Source organism: Artemia sp. Qi Xiang Cuo, chromosome 4 (genome assembly GCF_049724085.1).
Source record: "Artemia sp. Qi Xiang Cuo chromosome 4, ASM4972408v1, whole genome shotgun sequence".
Taxonomy (NCBI): Eukaryota; Metazoa; Arthropoda; class Branchiopoda; order Anostraca; family Artemiidae; genus Artemia; species Artemia sp. Qi Xiang Cuo.
The window spans coordinates 32,502,906-32,521,988 of record NC_142797.1 but is presented as its reverse complement, the minus strand read 5'-3'; the positions used below and the strand labels follow the sequence as shown (position 1 = coordinate 32,521,988).

Sequence of the window (19,083 nt, the reverse complement as noted above, 5' to 3'; positions counted from 1 at the left end):
TGAGCCCTTTTTAAAGTTTCTATGACAACTCCTTCGATACGAAGTGCCCTGGTCTAAAAAAAATAAATAAAAATAACACATTGTGCCCACACTGCTCTTTACTTAGGCAGCGCTATTGCACTACCTATGATACAAGGGGTGTACCGTACATAGAGATAGTGCCATACATAGAACCAGCCAGAAGCGTGTCGTTTTAATGTCGTGATCCTTTAATTTTTCCACACGATGAATTGAATTGTGTAATAGAAACAGATTTTCTCAATAATAGGATTTTTTAAAAGGTAAAAAACCTTACTAAAATTTAAAACGAGCAGAATACAGCCGTATAGTAATTAAAACTTGAAAAGAACAGAAATAACTATGAATAAATTAATGCAACCCAAAACGAGCAGAAATTACTAAGAAGAATGAACGAAACCCAAAAAGAACAGAAATGAAAAGATAAACTATTTTGGGTGAATAGATGAATCCTATAACAGGAATTAAAAAGAATTGGCAAGTCTAACTTGACTTCTAGGAATTATTTTAAACAATCCATTTAGTTTCGTTAGTTTGATTGATTGTCACGAAAGGGGAATTAATTTGTTGTTTCTAAGGAGAATTATTGATTCAAGAAAGGGGAATTAATTTGTTGTTTCTAAGGGGAATTATTAATTCACGAAAGGGGAATTAATTATTTGTTTCTAAGGGGAATTATTGATTCAAGAAATGGGAATTAATTTGCTGTTTCTATGGGGAAGGTGGGGATGACATATTTTGACTGCGTAATCGAAGGGAGAGAATTCCCGAGAAATTGTTTACATAATCGGTAGAAACCTATCAGGAGCTCATGACGGGAATCAATTTATGTGCATAGAATGACGTAATCAACTAGGACAAATGGATTTCTGAGAAATTGATTACATAATCGGTAGAACCCTATCAGAAGGTCATGACGGAAATCCATTTATGAGCATAGAATGACGTAATCAACTAGAAAAAATGGATTTCTGAGAAATTGATTACATAATCGGTAGAACCCTATCAGAAGGTCATGACGGGAATCCATTTATGGACATAGAATGACGTAATCGACTAAGACAGTTGAATTTCTGAGAAATTAACTACATAATCAGTATAACCCTATCCGGAGATCCTGATAGGAATCCATTTATGGGCATAGAATGACGTAATCAACTATACAGCTTTTTGGTCACCTCAACACCAAGAAATACTTTTCAAAGACCATTTCAGAGCATGTTACTTTCTTAATGTGCCTCCTAAACTCATTTTCCAACTTGAAGTACTTATCTTTTTCACCCTCATCTATACTTTAGAGCTTTTTGGATACCTGAAAAGCAAGAAATACTTTTAAAAGTCCATTTCAGAGCAAGTTACTCTCTTAATATCTCTCCTAAGCCCATTTTCCAACTTGAAGTACTTTCCTATTTCTCCCACAATTATACAAAGAATCTTTTTTTATATCAAAAAGAATATAATTACATTTAAAATAAAATTTGATAGAAAAATACAATATAAAAGTACCTAATAAACAAAGTTAAAAACTTGAAGTACTTATATTTTTCACCCACCACTATACTTTACAGCTTTTTGGATAACTCAACACCAAGAAATACCTTTCAAAGACCATTTCAGAGCAAGTTACTTTCTTAATGTCCCTCGTAAACCCATTTTGCAACTTGAAGTACTTATCTTTTTCACCCACAACTATACTTTACAGCTTTTTGAGTGTCCCAACACCAAGAAATACTTTTCAAAGACCATTTCAGAGCAAGTTACTTTCTTAATGTTCCCCCTAAACCCATTTTCCAACTTGAAGTACTTATCTTTTTCACCCACAACTATACTTTACAGCTTTTTGAGTGTCCCAACACCAAGAAATACCTTTCAAAGACCATTTCAGAGCAAGTTACTTTCTAAATGTCACTCCTAAATCCATTTTCCAAGTTGAAGCACTTACCTTTTTCATACAAATCTATTCTATTGTGCTTTTTTTTTCTCTGATATTCAATCTATTCACTTCGTAGCACATTCCATTTCATTTACCTAACCTTATGATCCATCAAAACTCATTTTCCAACTTGAAGTTAAGTTCATTTGCACCCACAACTCCCAATTGCAGCTTTTTGGATACCAAAAAAAAAAGACCAGATTTTAAATGTAAATTAAAGAAAACGATAAATTCATAAGGTCAATCCTAAACACATTTTACAACTTGAAGTACTTATCTTTTTCACTCACAACTATACTTTACAGCTTTTTGGATACCTCAACACCAAGAAATACTGTTCAAAGACAATTTCAGAGCAAATTATTTTCTTAATTTCCCTCATAAGCCCTTTTACCAACTTGAAGTACTTATATTGTTCATCTAAAACTATACTTTACAGATTTTTGGATACCTCAACACCAAGAAATACTTTTCAAAGACAATTTCAGAGCAATTTACTTTCTTAATATACATCCTAAACCCATTTTCCAAATTGAAGTACATATCTTTTTAACCCACAACTATACTTTACAGCTTTTTGAATGCTCCAACACCAAGCAATACTTTTCAAAGGCATTTCAGAACAAGTTCTTTTCTTAATATGCTTCTTAAACAAATTTTACAAATTCTAAATTTTTCCATAGTAGATAGAAAAAGCTATATCATAGCTGTGAATATTTTCTCGAAAGATAAGCCGTTCTATTTCAATTTTAAATTTTCTCAATGAAGTGAAGAAAAGTTCAAGTTCTCTTCTGAATTTTCTCAATGAAAAAGAAATTAGTTTTATTCAATTCTATTTTTCCAAATAATATAAAAATTTTCCCCTTTAGTTCAGATTTTTCTCAAAGGGATGAAAAATTTAAAATACTGTTCCAAATTTTCTCAACGATGTGAAGAAAAGTTCAAGTTCTCTTCTGAACTTTACCAAAGAACACACTGCAATTCTAATTTCTCCAGAGAAAACAAAAATCTTCCACTTCAGTTCTATATTTCACAAAGACATAAAGAAATTTAAAGTTCAATTCTAATTTTTCGATGGAAGATAGAAAAAGTAATCCCCAACCCGAAGGAACCCCCGGTCCCCAAAGGCCCTAGGCCCCCCGGTCCCCACAATGCCCACCAAAGGACACTGAACCCAAAGGCCCACAAAGGCCCCCCCACACACCCAAAAGACCAACAAACAAAAATTTCTCTTAGAAATAATATTTTTCATCACTGATAACACTTTTTCTGTTCGAACTAGCAAGTTTTCTAGCAGATACCAAATTTTTTCATAGAAGTAACATTTTTTGATTGTGATAACAACTTTCCTGTCAGAAGTAGCAAGTTTTGCATAACACTAACAAACATTCTCATCAAAGTAACAATATTTTACTTTAATACTAACATACTTTTATTGAACACACAGAAATGTCGTGTAGAAATAATATTTTTCGTCAGTGATAACACTTTTTCTGTTCGAACTAACATGTTTTCTACCCAAGATACCAAATTTTTTCATAGACGTATCATTTTTTTATTATGATAACAACTTTTCTGTCAGAAGTAGCAAGTTTTGCTTAACACTAACAAACATTCTCATCAAAGTAATGATATATTACCCTTAATACTAACATACTTTTACTGAACACACACAAATATCTCTTAGAAATAATATTTTTCATCACTGATAACACTTATTCTGTTCGAACTAGCAAGTTTTCTACCAAAGATACCAAATATTTTCTTAGAAGTAACATTTTTTTATTGTGATAACAACTTTTCTGTCAGAAGTAGCAAGTTTTGCTTAACACTAACAAACATTCTCATCAAAGTAACAAAATTTTACCCTAATACTAACATACTTTTACTGAACAAACAAAAATTTATCTTAGAAATAATATTTCTCATCAATGATAACACTTTTTCTGTTCGAACTAGCAAGTTTTCTATCAAAGATACCAAATTTTTTCATAGAAGTAACATTTTTTATTGTGATAACAACTTTTCTGTCAGAAGTAGCAAGTTTTGCATAACACTAACAAACATTCTCATCAAAGTAACGATATTTTACTTTAATACTAACATACTTTTACTGAACACACACAAATTTTTCTCAGAAATAATATTTTTCGTCAATGATAACACTTTTTCTGTTCGAACTAGCAAGTTTTCTAGCAAAGATACCCAATTTTTTCTTATAAGTAACATTTTTTATTGTGATAACAACTTTTCTGTCAGAAGTAGCAAGTTTTGCTTAACACTAACAAACCCATGCCAAATTTTTTCATAGAAGTAACATTTTACATTGTGATAACAACTCTTCTATCAGAATTAGCAAGTTTTTCTTAACGCCAACGAACATTCTAATCAAAGTAACGTTATGTTACCTTAATACTAACATAATTTTAATGAACCCACACAAATTTTTCATAGATATAATAGTTTTCCTCAATGATAACACTTTTTCTGTTCGAACTAGCAAGTTTTCTACCAAAGATACAAAATATTTTCGTAGACGTACCATTTTTTGATTGTGATAACAACTTTTCTGTCAGAAGTAGCAAGTTTTGCTTAACACTAACAAACCCACTCATCAAAGTAATGATATTTTACTTTAATACTAACATACTTTTACTGAACACACGCAAATTTCTCTTAGAAATAGTTTTTCATCAATGATAACACTTTTTCTGTTCGAACTAGCAAGTTTTCTAGCAAAGATACCAAATTTTTTCATAGAAGTAACATTTTTTATTGTGATAACAACTTTTCTGTCAGAAGTAGCAAGTTTTGCATAACACTAACAAACATTCTCATCAAAGTAACAATATTATACTTTAATACTAACATACTTTTACTGAACACACACAAATTTTTCTCAGAAATAATATTTTTCGTCAATGATAACACTTTTTCTGTTCGAACTAGCAAGTTTTCTAGCAAAGATACCAAATTTTTTCTTAGAAGTAACATTTTTTGATTGTGATAACAACTTTTCTGTCAGAATTAGCAAGTTTTGCTTAACACTAACAAACCTTTTCATCAAAGTAACAACATTTTACCCTAATACTAACATACTTTTACTGAACAAACAAAAATTTCTCTTAGAAATAATATTTTTCATCACTGATAACACTTTTTCTGTTCGAACTAGCAAGTTTTCTAGCAAAGATACCAAATTTTTTCATAGAAGTAAAAAAATTTTATTGTGATAACAACTTTTCTGTCAGAAGTAGCAAGTTTTGCTTAACACTAACAATCCTTCTCATCAAAGTAACGATATTTTACTTTAATACTAACATACTTTTACTGAACACACACAAATTGTTCTTAGAAATAATATTTTTCATCACTGATAACACTTTTTCTGTTCGAACTAGCAAGTTTTCTACCAAAGATATCAAATTTTTTCTTAGAAGTAACATTTTTTGATTGTGATAACAACTTTTCTGTCAGAAGTAGCAAGTTTTGCTTAACACAAACAAACCTTCTCATCAAAGTAATGATATTTTACCTTAATACTACCATACTTTTACTGAACAAACAAAAACTTCTCTTAGAAATAATATTTTTCATCACTGATAACACTTTTCTGTTCGAACTAGCAAGTTTTCTACCAAAGATACCAAATATTTTCATAGAAGTACCATTTTTTGATTGTGATAACAACTTTTCTGTCAGAAGTAGCAAGTTTTGCTTAACACTAACAAACATTCTCATCAAAGTAATTATATTTTACCTTAATACTAACATACTTTTACTGAACAAACAGAAATTTCTCATAGAAATAATATTTTTCGTCAATGATAACACTTTTTCTGTTCGAACTAGCAAGTTTTCTACCAAAGATACCAAATTTTTTCGTAGACGTACCATTTTTTGATTGTGATAAAAACTTTTCTGTCAAAAGTAGCAAGTTTTGCTTAACACTAACAAACATTCTCATCAAAGTAATGATATTTTACCTTAATACTAACATACTTTTACTGAAAACACACAAATTTCTCTTAGAAACAATATTTTTCGTCAGTGATAACACTTCTTCTGTTCGAACTAGCAAGTTTTCTAGCAAAGATACCAAATATTTTCTTAGAAGTAATATTTTTTTATTGTGATAACAACTTTTCTGTCAGAAGTAGCAAGTTTTGCTTAACACTAACAAACATTCTCCTCAAAGTAATGATATTTTACATTAATACTAACATACTTTTACTGAACAAACAAAAAAAATTTCTCTTAGAAATAATATTTTTCGTCAGTGATAACACTTTTTCTGTTCGAACTAGCAAGTTTTCTAGCAAAGATACCAAATTTTTTCATAGAAGTAACATTTTTTTGATTGTGATAACAACTTTTCTGTCAGAAGTAGCAAGTTTTACTTAACACTAACAAACATTATCATCAAAGTAACGATATTTTACTTTAATACTAACATACTTTTACTGAACACACAAATTTTTCTTAGAAATAATATTTTTCGTCAATGATAACACTTTCTGTTCGAACTAGCAAGTTTTCTACCAAAGATACCAAATTTTTTCTTAGAAGTAATATTTTTTTATTGTGATAACAACTTTTCTGTCAGAAGTAGCAAGTTTTGCTTAACACAAACAAACCTTCTCATCAAAGTAACAACATTTTACCTTAAAACTGACATAATTTTACTGAACACACACACATTTCTCTTAGAAATAAAATTTTTCGTCACTGATAACACTTTTTCTGTTCGAACTAGCAAGTTTTCTAGCAAAGATACCAAATTTTTTCTTAGAATTAACATTTTTTTATTGTGATAACTACTTTTCTTTCAGAAGTAGCAAGTTTTGCTTAACACTAACAAACATTCTCATCAAAGTAATGATATTTTACCTTAATACTAACATACTTTTACTGAACACACAGAAATTTCTCTTAGAAATAATATTTTTCGTCAATGATAACACTTTTTCTGTTCGAACTAGCAAGTTTTCTACCAGATACCAAATTTTTTCGTAGAAGTAACATTTTTTTATTGTGATAACAACTTTTCTGTCAGAAGTAGCAAGTTTTGCTTAAAACTAACAATCCTTCTCATCAAAGTAATGATATTTTACCCTAATACTAACATACTTTTACTGAACAAACAAAAATTTCTCTTAGAAATAATATTTTTCGTCAGTGATAACACTTTTTCTATTCGAACTAGCAAGTTTTCTACCAAAGATACCAAATTTGTTCTTAGAAGTAACATTTTTGATTGTAATGGCAACTTTTCTGTCAGAAGTAGCAAGTTTTTCTTAACACTAACAAACATTCACATCAAAGTAATGATATTTTACCTTAACGCGTACGCGTACGTAGGCTAACCTAACCTAACCTAACTTAACCTAACCTAACTTGATCTAACCTAACCTAACCATACTCGCCGGAAAATCCACCCATGTCGACTTTTTACCATGCTTTAGTTAGGCTAGGTTAGCTTATCATGAGCGCTCATGATAAGCTAACCTAACCTAACCTAACTTAAACATGGAGAAATGTTTACTAGCTAACCTAACCTAACTTAGCTAACCTAACCTAACTTAGCTAACCTAATCTAACCTAACCAAACACCAACCCAGACATGTAAGCAAATAGATTCAGACATAGAAGTGAAAAATATTATTTCTAAGAGAACTTTGTGTGCGTGTTCAGTAAAAGTATGTTAGTATTAAGGTAAAATGTCGTTACTTTGATGAGAAGGTTTGTTAGTGTTAAGCAAAACTTGCTACTTCTGACACAAAAGTTGTTATCACAATCAAAAAATGTTACTTCTACGAAAAAATTTGGTATCTTTTGTAGAAAATTTGCTAGTTCGAACAGAAAAAGTGTTATCACTGACGAAAAATATTATTTCTAAGCGAAATTTGTGTGTTTTCATTAAAAGTTTGTTAGTATTAAGGTAAAATATCATTACTTTGATGTGAATGTTTGTTAGTGTTAAGAAAAACTTGCTACTTCTGACAGAAAAGTTGCTATTACAATCAAAAATGTTACTTCTAAGAACAAATTTGGTATCTTTGGTAGAAAACTTGCTAGTTCGAATAAAAAGTGTTATCACTGACGAAAAATATTATTTCTAAGAGAAATTTTTGTTTGTTCAGTAAAAGTATGTTAGTATTAGGGTAAAATATCATTACTTTGATGGGAAGGATTGTTAGTGTTAAGCAAAACTAGCTACTTCTGACAGAAAAATTGTTATCACAATAAAAAAATGTTACGTCTAAGAGAAAATTTGGTATCTTTTGTAGAAAACTTGCTAGTTAGAACAGAAAAAGTGTTATCACTGATGAACAATATTATTTATAAGAGAAATTTGTGTGTGTTCAGTAAAAGTATGTTAGCATTAAGGTAAAATATCATTACTGTGATGAGAATGTTTGTTAGTGTTAAGCAAAACTTGCTACTTCTGACAGAAAAGTTGTTATCACAATCAAAAAATGTTACTTCTTTGAAAAAATTTGGTATCTTTTGCTAGAAAACTTGCTAGTTCGAACAGAAAAAGTGTTATCAGTGATGAAAAATATTATTTCTAAGAGAAATTTTTGTTTGTTCAGTAAAAGTATGTTAGTATTAAGGTAAAATGTTGTTACTTTGATGAGAAGGTTTGTTTGTGTTAAGCAAAACTTGCTACTTCTGACAGAAAAGTTGTTATCACAATAAAAAAATATTACTTCTAAGAAAAAATTTGGTATCTTTGGTAGAAAACTTGCTAGTTCGAACAGAAAAAGTGTTATCTGACGAAAAATATTATTTCTAAGAAAAATTTGTGTTCAGTAAAAGTATGTTAGTATTAAAGTAAAATATCGTTACTTTGATGAGAATGTTTGTTAGTGTTAAGCAAAACTTGCTACTTCTGACAGAAAAGTTGTTATTACAATCAAAAAAATGTTACTTCTATGAAAAAATTTGGTATCTTTGCTAGAAAACTTGCTAGTTCGACCAGAAAAAGTGTTATCACTTATGAAAAATATTATTTCTAAGATAAATTTGTGTGTGTTCAGTAAAAGTATGTTAGTATTTAAGTAAAATTTCGTTACATTGATGAGAATGGATGTTAGTGTTAAGCAAAACTTGCTACTTCTGACCGAAGAGATGTTATCACAATCAAAAAATGGTACGTCTACGAAAAAATATGGTATCTTTAGTAGAAAACTAGCTCGTTCGAACAGAAAAAGTGTTATCATTGACGAAAAATATTATTTCTAAGAGAAATTTATGTTTGTTCAGTAAAAGTATGTTAGTATTAAGGTAAAATATCATTACTTTGATGAGAATGTTTGTTAGTGTTAAGCAAAACTTGCTACTTCTGACAGAAAAGTTGTTATGACAATAAAAAAATGTTACTTCTATGAAAATATTTGGTATCTTTGGTAGAAAACTTGCTAGTTCGAACAGAAAAGTGTTATCAGTGATGAAAAATATTATTTCTAGGAGAAATTTTTGTTTGTTCAGTAAAAGTATGTTAGTATTAAGGTAAAATATCATTACTTTGATGAGAAGGTTTGTTTGTGTTAAGCAAAACTTGCTACTTCTAACATAAAAGTTGTTATCACAATCAAAAAATGTTACTTCTAAGAAAAAATTTGGTATCTTTGGTAGAAAACTTGCTAGTTCGAACAAAAAAAGTGTTATCATTGACGAAAAATATTATTTATAAGAGAAATTTGTGTGTGTTCAGTAAAAGTATGTTAGTATTAAAGTAAAATATCGTTACTTTGATGAGAATGTTTGTTAGTGTTAAGCAAAACTTGCTACTTCTGACAGAAAAGTTGTTATCACAAAAAAAAAATGTTACTTCTATGAAAAAATTTGTTATCTTTGCTATAAAACTTGATAGTTCGAACAGAAAATGTGTTATCATTGATGAAAAATATTATTTCTAAGAGAAATTTTTGTTTGTTCAGTAAAAGTATGTTAGTATTAGGGTAAAATGTAGTTACTTTGATGAGAAGGTTTGTTAGTGTTAAGCAAAAATTGCTACTTCTGACAGAAAAGTTGTTATCACAATCAAAAAATGTTACTTCTAAGAAAAAATTTGGTATCTTTGGTAGAAAACTTGCTAGTTCGACCAGAAAACGTGTTATCACTGACGAAAAATATTATTTCTGAGAAAAATTTGAGTGTGTTCAGTAAAAGTATGTTAATATTAAAGTATAATATTGTTACTTTGATGAAAATGTTTGTTAGTGTTATGCAAAACTTGCTACTTCTGACACAAAAGCTGTTATCACAATCAAAAAATGTTACTTCTATGAAAAAATTTGGTATCTTTGCTTGAAAACTTGCTAGTTCGAACAGAAAAAGTGTTACCATTGATGAAAAATATTATTTCTAAGAGAAATTTGCGTGTGTTCAGTAAAAGTATGTTAGTATTAAAGTAAAATATCATTACTTTGATGAGTGGGTTTGTTAGTGTTAAGCAAAACTTGCTACTTCTGACAGAAAAGTTGTTATCACAATCAAAAAATGGTACGTCTACGAAAATATTTGGTATCTTTGGTAGAAAACTTGCTAGTTCGAACAGAAAAAGTGTTATCATTGACGAAAAATATTATTTCTAAGAGAAATTTGTGTGTGTTCAGTAAAAGTATGTTAGTATTAAGGTAAAATATCTTTACTTTGATGAGAATGTTTGTTAGTGTTAAGCAAAACTTGCTAATTCTGACAGAAAAGTTGCTATCACAATCAAAAAATGTTACTTCTATGAAAATATTTGGTATCTTTGGTAGAAAACTTGCTAGTTCGAACAGAAGTGTTATCAGTGATGAAAAATATTATTTCTAAGAGAAATTTTTGTTTGTTCAGTAAAAGTATGTTAGTAATAAGGTAAAATATCATTACTTTGATGAGAAGGTTTGTTTGTGTTAAGCAAAACTTGCTACTTCTGACAGAAAAGTTGTTATCACAATCAAAAAATGTTACTTCTAAGAAAAAATTTGATATCTTTGGTAGAAAACTTGCTAGTTCGAACAGAAAAAGTGTTATCAGTGATGGAAAATATTATTTCTAAGAAAAATTGTTGTGTGTTCAGTAAAAGTATGTTAGTATTAAAGTAAAATATCGTTACTTTGATGAGAATGTTTGTTAGTGTTAAGCAAAACTTGCTACTTCTGACAGAAAAGTTGTTATCACAATCAAAAAATTTTACTTCTATGAAAAAATTTGGTATCTTTGCTAGAAAACTTGCTAGTTCGAACAGAAAAAGTGTTATCATTGATGAAAAATATTATTTCTAAGAGAAATTTTTGTTTGTTCAGTAAAAGTATGTTAGTATTAAAGTAAAATATCATTACTTTGATGAGTGGGTTTGTTAGTGTTAAGCAAAACTTGCTACTTCTGACAGAAAAGTTGTTATCACAATCAAAAAATGTTACTTCTAAGAAAAAATTTGGTATCTTTGCTAGAAAACTTGCTAGTTCGAACAGAAAAAGTGTTATCATTGACGAAAAATATTATTTCTGAGAAAAATTTGTGTGTTCAGTAAAAGTATGTTAGTATTAAAGTAAAATATTGTTACTTTGATGAGAATGTTTGTTAGTGTTATGCAAAACTTGCTACTTCTGACAGAAAAGCTGTTATCACAATAAAAAAATGTTACTTCTATGAAAAAATTTGGTATCTTTGCTAGAAAACTTGCTAGTTCGAACAGAAAAAGTGTTATAATTGATGAAAAATATTATTTGTAAGAAAAATTTTTGTTTGTTCAGTAAAAGTATGTTAGTATTAGGGTAAAATGGTGTTACTTTGATGAGAATGTTTGTTAGTGTTATGCAAAAATTGCTACTTCTGACAGAAAAGTTGTTATCAAAATAAAAAAATGTTACTTCTAAGAAAAAATTTGGTATCTTTGGTAGAAAACTTGCTAGTTCGAACAGAAAAAGTGTTATGAGTGATGAAAAATATTATTTCTAAGAGAAATTTGTGTGTGTTCAGTAAAAGTATGTTAGTATTAAGGGAAAATATCATTACTTTGATGAGAATGTTTGTTAGTGTTAAGCAAAACTTGCTACTTCTGACAGAAAAGTTGTTATCATAATAAAAAAATGGTACGTCTACGAAAAAATTTGGTATCTTTGGTAGAAAACATGTTAGTTCGAACAGAAAAAGTGTTATCACTGACGAAAAATATTATTTCTAACAGAAATTTATGTGTGTTCAGTAAAAGTATGTTAGTATTAAGGTAAAATATCATTACTTTGATGAGTGGGTTTGTTAGTGTTAAGCAAAACTTGCTACTTCTGACAGAAAAGTTGTTATCACAATCAAAAAATGTTACTTCTATGAAAATATTTGGTATCTTTGGTAGAAAACTTGCTAGTTCGAACAGAAGTGTTATCAGTGATGAAAAATATTATTTCTAAGAGAAATTTTGTTTGTTCAGTAAAAGTATGTTAATATTAGGGGAAAAGGACGTTACTTTGATTAGAAGGTTTGTTAGCGTTATGCAAAACTTGCTACTATTGTCATAAGAGTTGTTATCAATATCAAAAATTTTATTTTTTAGAAAAAATTTGGTACCTTTTGCCGAAAAATTTCACGTTTTAAATGAAAAATTTTTATCACTAACGAAAAATACTATTTCTAAGAGAACTTTGCATTTGTTTAGTAAAAGTATGTTAGTATTAAAGTAAAATATCGTTACTTTGATGAGAATGTTTGTTAGTGTTATGCAAAACTTGCTACTTCTGACAGGAAAGTTGTTATCACAATTAAAAAATGTTACTTCTATGAAAAAATTTGGTATCTTTGCTAGAAAACTTGCTAGTTCGAACAGAAAAAGTGTTATCAGTGATGAAAAATATTATTTCTGAGAAAAATTTGTGTGTTCAGTAAAAGTATGTTAGTATTAAAGTAAAATATTGTTACTTTGATGAGAATGTTTGTTAGTGTTATGCAAAACTTGCTACTTCTGACAGAAAAGTTGTTATCACAATCAAAAAATGTTACTTCTATGAAAAAATTTGGTATCTTTGCTAGAAAACTTGCTCGTTCGAACAGAAAAAGTGTTATCATTGATGAAAAATATTATTTCTAAGAAAAATTTTTGTTTGTTCAGTAAAAGTATGTTAGTATTAAGGGTAAAATGTTGTTACTTTGATGAGAAGGTTTGTTAGTGTTAAGCAAAACTAGCTACTTCTGACAGAAAAGTTGTTATCACAATTAAAAAATGTTACTTCTATGAAAATATTTGGTATCTTTGGTAGAAAACTTGATAGTTCGAACAGAATAAGTGTTATCAGTGACGAAAAATATTATTTCTAAGAAAAATTTGTGTGTGTTCATTAAAAGTATGTTAGTATTAAGGGAAAATATCATTACTTTGATGAGAATGTTTGTTAGTGTTAAGTAAAACTTGCTACTTCTGACATAAAATTTGTTATCATAATAAAAAAATGGTACTTCTACAAAAAAATTTGGTATTTTGTGTAGAAAACATGCTACTTCGAAGAGAAAAAGTGTTATCACTGACGAAAAATATTATTTATACGCTACATTTCTGTTTTTTCAGTAAAAGTATGTTATTAATAAGGTAAAATATAATTACTCTGATGAGCGGGTTTGTTAGTGTTAAGCAAAACTTGCTAATTCTGACAGAAAAGTTGCTATCACAATCAAAAAATGTTACTTCTATGAAAATATTTGGTATCTTTGGTAGAAAACTTGCTAGTTCGAACAGAAGTGTTATAAGTTATGAAAAATATTATTTCTAAGAGAAATTTTGTTTGTTCAGTAAAAGTTTGTTAGTATTAGGGTAAAATGTTGTTACTTTGATGAGAAGGTTTGTTAGTGTTAAGCAAAACTTGCTACTTCTGACAGAAAAGTTGTTATCACAATCAAAAATGTTACTTCTAAGAAAAAATTTAGTATCTTTGGTAGAAAACTTGCTAGTTCGAACTGAAAAAGTGTTATCATTGATGAAAAATATTATTTCTAAGAGAAATTTGTGTGTGTTCAGTAAAAGTATGTTAGTATTAAAGTAAAATATTGTTACTTTGATGAGAATGTTTGTTAGTGTTATGCAAAACTTGCTACTTCTGACAGGAAAGTTGTTATCACAATCAAAAAATGTTACTTCTATGAAAAAATTTGGTATCTTTGCTAGAAAACTTGCTAGTTCGAACAGAAAAAGTGTTATCAGTGATGAAAAATATTATTTCTAAGAGAAATTTTTGTTTGTTGGTCTTTTGGGTGTGTCGGGGGGCCTTTGTGGGCCTTTGGGTTCGGGGTCCTTTGGGGGGCTTGGGGGGGCCCGGGGGGCGGCGGGCCTGTGTGGACCGGGGGGTTCCTTCGGTTTGGGGATTACTTTTTCTATCTTCCATCGACAAATTAGAATTGAACTTTAAATTTCTTTAAGTCTTTGTGAAATATAGAACTGAAGTGGAAGATTTTTGTTTTCTCTGGAGAAATTAGAATTGAAGTGTGTTCTTTGTTAAAGTTCAGAAGAGAACATGAAATTTTCTTCACATCGTTGAGAAAATTTGGAACAGTATTTTAAATTTTTCATCCCTTTGAGAAAAATCTGAACTAAAGTGGAAAATTTTTATATTATTTGGAAAAATAGAATTGAATAAAAACTAATTTCTTTTTCATTGAGAAAATTCAGAAGAGAACTTGAACTTTTCTTCGCTTCATTGAGAAAATTTTAAAATTGAAATAGAACTGCTTATCTTTCGAGAAAATATTCACAGCTATGATATAGCTTTTTCTATCTACTATGGAAAAATTTATAATTTGTAAAATTGGTTTAAGAAGCAAATTAAGAAAAGAACTTGTCCTGAAATGCCTCTGAAAAGTATTTCTTGGTGTTGAAACATTCAAAAAGTTGTAAAGTATAGCTATGGGTGAAAAATATAAGTACTTCAAGTTGGAAAATGGGTTGAGGAAGTACATTAAGAAAGTAAATTGTTCTGAAATGGTATTTGAAAAGTATTTCTTGGTGATGAGGTATCCAAAAAGCTGTAAAGTATAGTTGTGGGTGAAAAAGATAAGTTTTTCAAGTTGGAAAATGGGTTTAGGAGGGACATTAAGAAAGTAACTTGCTCTGAAATGGTCTTTGAAAAGTATTTCTTGGTGTTGAGGAATCCAAAAAGCTGTAAAGTATAGTTGTGAGTCAAAGACATAACTAGTTATATTTTGAAAAGGGGTTTATGAGCGACAACAAGAAAGCAACATGCACGGAAATGGTCTTTAAAAAGTGTTTCTACGTGCAGTCGTATCAAAAATCCTGTACTGTAGATTGGTAAGTGATATAGATATCAACATCAAGTTGGAAAATGGGATTAGGAGAGACAATAGGAAACTAATTTGCTCTGAAATGTTCTTTGTAAAGTATTTCTTAGTGTTGAGGTATCCAAAAAGCTGTATAGTATGGTTGAGAATGAAAATGATAAGTACTTCAAGTTGGAAAATGTGTTTAGGAGTGTCAATAAGAAATTAACTTGCTCTGAAATGGTCTTTGAAAGGTATTTCTTGGTGTTGGGACACTCAAAAAGCTGTAAAGTATAGTTGTGGGTGAAAAAGATAAGTACTTCAAGTTGCAAAATGGGTTTAGGAGGAACATTAAGAAAGTAACTTGCTCTGAAATGGTCTTTGAAAAGTATTTCTTGGTGTTGTGAAACTCAAAAAGCTGTAAAGTATAGTTGTGGGTGAAAAAGATAAGTACTTCAAGTTGCAAAATGGGTTGAGGAGGGACATTAAGAAAGTAACGTGCTCTTATATGGTCTTTGAACTGTATTTGTTGTTGTTGAGGTATCCAAAAAGCTGTAAAGTTTAGTTGTGGGTGAAAAACATAAGTACTTCAAGTTGGAAAATGGGATTAAGAGGGACATTAAGAAAGTAACTTGCTCTGAAATGATCTTTGAAAATTATTTCTTGGTGTTGAGGTATCCAAAAAGCTGCAAAGTATAGTTGTGGGTGAAAAAGATAAGTACTTCAAGTTGGAAAATGGGTTTAGGAGGGACATTAAGAAAGTAACTTGCTCTGAAATGGTCTTTGAAAAGTATTTCTTGATGTTGAGGTATCCAAAAAGCTGTAAAGTATAGTTGTGGGTGAAAAAGATAAGGACTTAAAGTTGGAAAATGGGCTTAGGAGGGACACTAAGAAAGTAACTTGCTCTGAAATGGTATTTGAAAAGTATTTTTTGGTGTTGAGGTAACCAAAAAACTGTACAGTTGATTACGGCATTCTATGTCCATAAATGGAGTCCCGTCAGGACCTTCTGATAGGGTTATATTAATTATTTAATAAATTTCTTAAACATACCATTATCTTTGTCAATTACGTCATTCTATGTCCATAAATTGATTCCCGTCATGACCTTCTGATAGGGTTCTATCGGTTATGTAATAAATTTTCTCAGAAATCACTCTTCTCTACTTGATTACGTCATTCTATGCCCATATATGGATTCCCGTCACGAGCTCCTGATAGGGCTCTACCAATTATGTAATCAATTTCTCGGGAATTCTCTCCCTTCGATTACGCAGTCAATATATCTCTTCCCCACCTTCCCCATAGAAGCAGCAAATTAGTTCCCGTTTCCTATATCAATAAGTCTCCTTAGAAACAACAAATTAAGTACCCTATCTTGAATTAAAACGTCCCTTTAGAAACAAAATATTAATTGCCCTTCCTTGAATCAAAAATTATCATTATAAATAGCAAATTAATTCAACAGTCTTGTCAATCAATACACCTTGAGTTCCCCTGTCACGTGTGATCTAACTGTTTCCTATTTTTGGACACATTGACATTCGCCTCGAGCGTGCACTTACAACAACAACAACATCGACCTTGGAAAAAGAGGTCATTGGCCCCATTAACCACGTGTTCTCCCTAGGGAGGCTATGCCCATATATGGTGCCCCGTTCGGATCAATAGGGGCATTTCTACTGATACGCAGTTAACTTCTGTCCTAACCACTGCCGCTTAAACACATAACTTAAAAGTAAATAGGAAATTAATTTTTAAACTATTTATTGATTAATCAATTCAAAACACTGCTTAAACAAACTAAACAGATTGCTTCGAAAATTACCAAGGTTCATTTAAAAATTTTATTCGTGTCAGTTGTCGAAATATTTGAAAGATAAAAAGGAATTTTTTCCATAAAAAGTGTAACAAATCGATAAAAGCAAAATTAACTTCAAATTTGTGTCTTTTTTTAAATTAATAGTATTCTGTCTCAAGCACTAACTCTATTCCTTTTTTAGTCGCTAAGGCATAGGATTTGAAGTCAAGGGTAACTTCAGTTTTGTATCGTTTCAAATTCAAATTATCGCAGCTTGAACTTATGTCATTGCTGCAGCAATTGATAATGTTATAGCTTTCATATAACATTGGCTTTTCCAAAACCAATTTAAAGCATATTTCAAGAACAAGTCCCATTTGACCATATACTCGACATACTATGTTGGGTGACAGTCAATAGCATTCCGTCAAAACCATAAAATCTCACCTTATATGCAACATTATTGAAGTAAGAAAATGGTCCATTGCATTATTATATTGCCATATTATTGAAGCAAGATATATGCTCTGCTCAGACCGGTACACAGACCTTCGACCTCACAGTTGGCCCTCCTTTCACTCGAACTTCCAGCACTCAGACCGGTAACATAAAAATATCGACTGTTGACACCAGCGCTCGCACATACATGTAGGTAACTAATCACTTTACTAAACTTCAATATTTGTTTTTTTACGAAGTTTAGCTATCATAGTTCCTTATTAGAATGCATGAAAATATTTAAATAATTGCCATTCTTGTTTAAATTTGAATATCTTAATTTGAACACGCAAATATTAGTACTTGACAGTACTGCTCAATACACACCCACACACACACACACACACATAAATATATAAATAAATATATATATATATATATATATATATATATATATATATATATATATATATATATATAGATATATATATATATATATATATATATATATATATATATATATATATATATATATATATATATATATATATATATATATATATATAGTATGATGTATATATATATATATATATATATATATATATATATATATATATATATATATATATATATATATATATATATATATATATATATATATATATATATATATATATATATATATATATATATATATATATATATATATATTTCAGAAATCCTGACTGACGTTATGAAAAAAATTATTTACCACTTCCACTCTCAAGCCATAAACAACTGCTGGTTCAGTGTCGGGTATAGGGTTCTCAGGATCGATTTGCGGCAGGGCCAAATCATCTTCGTCTTCTAAATTATGTGAAGGAGCTGCTCGTAAAGTAACTTGCTTAGACAACCGACTCTCTTCAGTTCTTTTCTTCCTAGTGGAAAAGAATATATTTTCCTAGGTACGTTGGTACATTTCACACTCCAGTAGTCACAGATTATATGTACGGTACTAAAAGGTGCAGGTGCCTAATTCTTAATAGTGTATAAATTAGAAATAACAAATAATAATAGCAGAGCCAAAGCTTTAAAACTATTTCGTCGAAATTTGTCACATAAGGATATTTCACCAATTGCAACGTCTTTACTATAAGACATATATAAACATAAAAGGTAAAATTTGACAATAGTCATTTTTATTCGCAATTGTTTAATCTGAAAACTGGGTTTATTTTGTTGAACGCGATGTTTACTTAGTTTTTGACCTTCTGACAGGTTTTTTGTTCTTGAAGAAATTTCGTAGGTCATCATTATTTAGAGACATGATAATAAAGAGGCAGAATACATTAAAAAAAAGAAAAAAAATACTGAAAAGCAATATTATAGATGGTAGGAATTTTTTGTACTCTACCTCGCACATCACTTAATTACACTTAACCTTTGCTTCTAGTCCTCAACATCAACCTTCGAAATCAAACATTCCTTAAAAAACATACTGTATATGCTAGAATTAATTTAGATAAATCAGTAATGCCCTATTTAAAGATGGCTCATTTTAGTTCTTTCAAAGATACATGTAAGAGTCGTTCTACGGCATAACAGGTCTACATCTTTGCACTCATGGTACCTGCAAGGACGTTAGAGAAGACAGTTGCTATAT

At 29.6% G+C, this 19,083-nt stretch overlaps 1 protein-coding gene across 1 annotated transcript in view; it reads right to left on the bottom strand.

Moving 5' to 3' along the window:
* Positions 1–19,083, bottom strand: part of LOC148953021 (unextended protein-like) — a 122,294-nt gene that overhangs the window by 70,018 nt on the left and 33,193 nt on the right. Inside the window, exon 2 of the mRNA XM_089087848.1 lies at positions 18,193–18,358. Within this exon, the coding sequence (XP_088943974.1) occupies positions 18,193–18,358 (166 nt within the window). The remainder of the gene's footprint in view (positions 1–18,192; positions 18,359–19,083) is intronic.